We start from the raw sequence: 6,430 nt of genomic DNA, 5'->3' as shown, positions 1-6,430 counted from the left end.
AATTCAAAGTTGCAGCGTGGAAAGGTATGAAAAAATTTGAGCTCTCCACCGGAAAAATGACGAATGGACGAATGAGAAAAAGAGAATAAAGAAGGAGAAAGAAGCAGGTTCGCAATCTTACCTCAGCGCCGATAATAAAACGGAAGCGCGGCAAGAAGCGATAGAGGCACAAGATGGAGGAAGAGGGATGATCGAAGCATCGAGGGCGGAAAGGGAGGCATAGGGACGAGGAAATGTAGAACGAGCAGTGCTAAGCGGAATCGCGCGAGTGGTAATCCCGAAGCCGAAAGCTCGAGCAACGCCAAAGTTAAATATAAATGTCGCGGCAACCCGTTCCTGGACCGATGAACTAGAGAACGAACCAGTCTCTTCGTGGTCTTCGTCGTGGACCGAACTACCGAAAATACCGAACCCGATCGATCCATCGATCCCGCGCCATAATTTCATCAGGCCACGATCACCCTCCATCATCGAGGCTCATTTTTCGCGTGTTTTAAGTTGGGAAACGTGTGGAACGCGTGGTTCGATGAAAATTCGGGGAATCGAGGCTTGAACGAAAAGCCGATCGAATCGATCGCTACGAAATTGTCACGATTAACGTGTGCTCTCTATCTGCTTTGGACTACTTACAACAGGATTTCATCGATCGACCGTGTCTGCGGCTCGACGTCTTTTCGGTATCGTTTTTCACATTCTGTTAATTAGTTTAAAAGCTTTAAGGGATAACTTGCGGTTAAAGAGTTTTGTTGAACCTTTGCAACTTGGAAGTTTTTTTCCGTCCCCCAAGGATTCTTTAAGAAATTCTTGCAAGAAATATATTTTCTCTAATTTTTTGATATTAACGAAATTATTCATACTCTGAAGATTTAGATTCAGAAACTTTTTTATTGATTAACTTTTATCGATCAAAGTTGATAACTTTCCTAAAAAGTTTCAGCTAAGAAACTTCTCTCTAAATCATTATCCCTCGTTCATGAAGAGGTTTAATTCGTTAATCCGTGCCGATCGAAACTTTCCACGGCAATTAGCTATCGGGGTTAACCGGTACGTACGTGCAACCTGTGTCAGGAGCATCCGTTCTGAACGAAGACTATTTCTGTTCGTTAATTCGGCAGTTATTTTATTTTTGGACGCAGCATCCGAGGTCCAGGATCCAGCAACCTAATAACCGTTTCACTCAGCATAGCATCTCTTTTCTTCTATAACCCTCTTTTTCAATTTTCTTAGATTCAATTTCTTCGAACGTGTCTTCCTTCACATTTTACCAATTAACTGGATACAAGATACAACTTCCATAACTTTTCTTTTTTTAATCTTCCTATCTTATTCTTTCTATCTTATTCTTTCTCGACGCCACAACCATAGACTTTCGACGCGTATTTTTATCCACATTCAAATAAAGGAACAACGTGCGCGCTCCTGGGTTTTCTTACGTACGTACGTACGTACGTACACATGGTTTATCGTTGTCGAGTGGTCCGACTTATAAATAGACCGTCAGTCGATTCCTCCCGATGTTTTATTAAAATCGGTGGAACGAACTCGAAACGCGCGTCGAACACATCCCTCTTTCGCTCGTAATGGCGCTCGTGAACTTTAACAAGAACAAAATGGACGCGTGTCTTTGACCAGCTGCGTTTATTGCTTTTTAGGGGGAAAACTCCGGTCTGCTGCTGGATAAATTTCCTTCCTGCCTTTCTTTGATACATATTTGTTTTTCGAACGTTCGAAATGGATCCGAGGAACGGATTTCGATGAATTGCGAGGGAATAATCAACGGTGGACGTAAAATAGATCGATGTCAAACGAGAAATGAGTAAAAATCTTTGAAATTGGGTCACGATTCTATCTATCTATAATTTCTTTCTATTATTTGTTTCTTTTATTTTATTTTATTTTATTTTATTTCATTTCGAGTCAGAAGATAATTTTTTTGCGTATTAATTATTGAATGGGAATGATTATTAATTGCAATTGTTAATTGTTTGATAAATGAAGGATGATAGTGACGTACGAGGAATGACGGCGCCATACACCGCACACACGAGTCATTGTAAGACTAATTGTAGCTGTTAATATTCACGTCACTTTTCTGAAATATCTGACGTAGTCGTTTGCAAATATATCTGCAGTGTCGAACACGTCTGTGGCCAGTGCTTGAGTCGCTTTAAAATAGATTTGTCGGTATATTTAGACGGCCTACACTCGATATCTAGCCAAAAACCTTTAGACCTTTGACTCGTGGAACTTCCTTATATTTCGTGAAAATTAATTTAATGTTTTCAAGTTTTAATTAATTCACAATTAATACTCGAGATTCGTCATTCTTATTGAATATTTTATAGTATCTTCTTCAGAATTAATAAAGCGAAAGAATTGAGAGAATTGCATTTTTATTTGGATATTAATTATCAAGATATTAGTTCATTTTTTTAAAAAGATAAAAAATAATTTTAAGGCAGTATTGATATATTCGTTGTACTTTCAATTTTTAAATTAAGTTAAGATTTTATCTGTTAAAAAAGAGAAGAAAGTAGAGAATGATAATATTTTTATTTTAATTTTGATCATTAATAGTTCGCGCCTTTTCTCATTGTATAATATGTTACGCATGATATCACAAATCGTTCATTACACATTTTTCACGCGTTAACGTGCAGAAGTTAGAGAGAACTGAGACAATCGAAGCGCCTATTTCGAGAGACTTTTGGACGATTGCCCATTCTAATCTGCCTACTCACTGCCACTACACGACCCAGAGCTCGTTACACGTCTAAGACACTTCAACTTTCGTGCGATATCTCTTTAATTCCGATTCATGTAATAAAGCGATCATTATACTTTTTCTTATCTTTCATCTTCCCATTTTTATTATATTACTAACTTATCTTATTGTTACATTATCCCAGAAACTAAAATTCTCTACCTAAAAAGCTTTCCTTTTCTAAATCGAATAGCTTTTCAACAACTTTCTAAAATAATAAAAAAAAAGAAAAAAAATTAATAAAATTTCGTGTTCAATGATAAGATTTCCCATATTTCTTATTTTAACGTTTGAATAGTAAATATTAAGCTATAAACGCATTCGAAAGAAACATCTTTTTGTCGATAAGATTTATCGACAATGTTGTAATCCATCGTTCTATTAACTGATATGATACTTTCCATTAAAAATGATAATATCAAATTAAACGTTAAAACACGAGGACTTATCTTAAACGTTTTGCAGCGATGCTAGGTGATCGAAGTGCACCGCGAAAAACATCGAAATAGCCAAAGATGTCGCAGCCGCCGTCGAAACCCCATGGAAAACCCGGGCCAGGGGGTGGTTGGTCAGCCAGGCCGAACGTATCTGGCCAGTACAGACCCCCATCCCCTTTCAGCCCAACGGGTTCGCCGCATCATCAACGAGTTCATCATGCTCATCCTACGTCACCATTGACGTATACCGGAACGAGGCACCCGATGAGCCCTGTCCCGATTGGAATGCCAATCTCGCCCGGAATATCACCCGTTTTTGGATCACCTACCGGATACATACAATGCCCTAGACCCAGATGGCCGTCACCGATTCCAGTGGCCACTCAAGCGCCTAGACCTTTCATACCGACACAGGTACGTATATCCTTGATTAAAAATGATTAAAACGAATTTGAACTTATTTGCGTTTGTTCAGAATAGGAAATTGGAAGTAAGAATTGGTTATAGAATTTACTTGTAGTAGGAAATTTTAAGGGAAATCGACGTTTGGGGATTCTTGGTATGTGTATACGTTGAGGAAACGATAGAGGAATGTTTGTAAGGAAATTATTGATAATAAAGGATGATATCGTAAAATTGGTATTTTGGATAAGATGAATATAGACATAATCTTTATCAATTTTTCTTAGGGATTACTTCTATGGAGAAAGTTAATTTTATATTTTAGTTATAGATTGGAAAATAATTAGAATAATTAATCAAATATTTACAAAAAGCATTTATTGTAAAGAAGATACGAAAATATCTCTAAAAGCACATAAATTTCGATTAACAAATAATTCAATTCACACTGTATTTTCCTTTATCTATCAGATCATTTATCAGTCAAAACTATGCGCTAAAATAATACACATAAACGCTATAATCTGAGAAACAATCTGAGAAACGTGAAATTTCGTGGAAAGTAACGTAGCCGCAGTGAGATCTATTTTATTCTTGGATGCGTTAGTCATCGGGATAGACAGAACTTATCGTTGAACATATAGATGGCCATTTGCCGGCCAATTCTAAACACGGACCAACCGTTCGAAAATCAGGAAACCGTTGCATGTTAAATTGTACTTGCGCCACGAAACACGTGTCAACTTCCTCTATAAACGGAATCTCTCTCTTATATTCACGTCGCGGTTAAAGAACCGATTCGTTCCTCGAGAGGAACTTCTCTCGTTCTCGAGGATTCGACTTTACTTTCGTGTTTTTCTTTCCTCTTCGATTTTACAACTCCGTCGAAAATTTTCTCTCTGGCATTTTCGAAGAATATTCGAGTTTACTCGCGGTGAATTCACCACGTGGACAGTCCGCTTTTCACGCCCACGCGAACATGCGTCCGACTGGCCGAGGCACGAAATAGGAACGCCTAAATAAAATGTAGGCCGCGACAAGTTGCAACGACCGGTTTCTCAGAGCCAGGTGTGAATGCACTGCAAACGTGGTTAAATCCGTGTATATGTGGTGTTTACGTGAAAAGTGATGAAGCCTGTTTTGTAAAATTGTTTATCGATGAGCTTTAAAATAATTTTAGTGAAAAATATTAATATTGAATTTGATCTTAATTTATTTTATTTTTTCTCTTGAAAGGAAATTCATTTTCTAAAATTTCACAATTATTAAATAACGTTTTGTAACAGAATATAAATGTATCTTAAATAGAATTCGTTCGTTAATCCTTTTCAATTAATTGATAAATATTTTTCTTGAATTATTATTGTTAGATTGTTAGTCGTATTGTTACTTAGTACGTAGTTTTAAATTTTATTTTTTTAGTGTTTATACGCATAAGTTTTACTTCGCAATCCAATTATTACAAAGATTGACAGAATATATTTTCATGCTACATAATATTTTGGTACAACACAATGGAGTAAACAAAAAAACGAATGAAAACAGATACGTGTTTCTCAGAAGCATGGACAGAAAGTGGAATAGAACAAGAAATTTAATAAACACGATTCGAAGAGAAAATAAAATATAAACACGATAAAACTGCATCGTACGTGTCATCGATGGAAAAATATTTTTCAAGCAAGTCTATTCTGATCACTCGGTGAAACAAGATCGAAACTTTTATCATTTTTGATATTAAAAATATTATATTTCAATATTTTTGTGTTTTCTTTGACAGAGTTCAGCAGAAAGTGGCGCTATATCGCCGTTAGCCAGTGGACCACCGGAATACATGATTGGAACATATAAACCTGGAGACTACGAGTACGTTGGGGTACCATTGGATCACTCGCAAACGGAAGAGGAATCCAGCGGACCCAGTACTGCGGAAATAATAGCCAACCAGAGTCAGGATTATGTGGACGAGAAACTTGCCGAGTACCAGGCAACGATACAGCAGCTTCAAAGTGAGTAATATTTTTCGAATGTTTTCAAGTTTAATGTGCACTTCTGTCCATAAATTATCATAGATATATAATAGTATTCTTCTAGTAAAGATAAATGAATTCTCGTGTTTAAATGTATTATAAATCTATTTAAATACTGTTTTATAGATTGAAGTGCATATTTATATGTTATTGTGAAACATTTAATGGATGCATATTGCATCTATTTAATATGTTAGTATTTGTCCTTGGATGCTTTCATTGTTATTTCGATTATGATTAAAAAAGGATAAAAGATAATAAAATATAGATGTAAGAAAATAAATCGGAAATTTTTCTCTGAGATTTGATAACATCAAAGATTAAATTATCTTTTATAAAAAAAATATAGACATTAATCGATCGATTTAAAAAAAAAAGGAAAAAAATGTTTGAGTATATTTAGAAATAAATTGAAAGTTGAATAGGAAAATTTGATTTTATTGCTATCAAAAATAATATAGAAATATCATTTTTGTACATTGCATCTTTTAAGACATAAACATTGACGAATCAGAAACGATGATGTTTCGAATGCGTTTAGATGATACTTCTGGCAAGCACGAAATCAATGAATGTCGGTCTGCCAATTGAGAAACATTGTATTCAGACAAATTAAACCCATAAAGTCGATCAACACCGATATTCCTTGATATTTTTGAATTTATAATTTAATTTTCTTCGTGCATCAATAGGATTAAATTGTGACAAAAACTGATTCTTGCAGATTATGCAAAATATATACCACTATATGCAAATAAAATAATTAGTAAGAAATCGATAATTTATTCGAATGATAA

At 35.3% G+C, this 6,430-nt stretch overlaps 1 protein-coding gene across 1 annotated transcript; it reads left to right on the top strand.

Annotated features, from left to right (window-relative positions):
- Window positions 1–362: 362 nt before the first annotated feature.
- Window positions 363–5,620, top strand: LOC147656983 (uncharacterized). The gene is made up of 3 exons (XM_086912320.1): window positions 363–677; window positions 3,230–3,615; window positions 5,384–5,620. Exons 2-3 carry the CDS (start codon window positions 3,280–3,282, stop codon window positions 5,618–5,620), a joined length of 573 nt encoding a protein of 190 aa, XP_086768446.1. The 5' UTR covers window positions 363–677; window positions 3,230–3,279.
- Window positions 5,621–6,430: the final 810 nt, after the last annotated feature.

This window comes from Apis florea, unplaced genomic scaffold (assembly GCF_048593485.1).
Source record: "Apis florea isolate Af1SG1 unplaced genomic scaffold, ASM4859348v1 contig_3375_pilon, whole genome shotgun sequence".
In the NCBI taxonomy this organism is placed as follows: Eukaryota; Metazoa; Arthropoda; class Insecta; order Hymenoptera; family Apidae; genus Apis; species Apis florea.
This window is presented reverse-complemented; position numbering and strand designations above follow the sequence as displayed.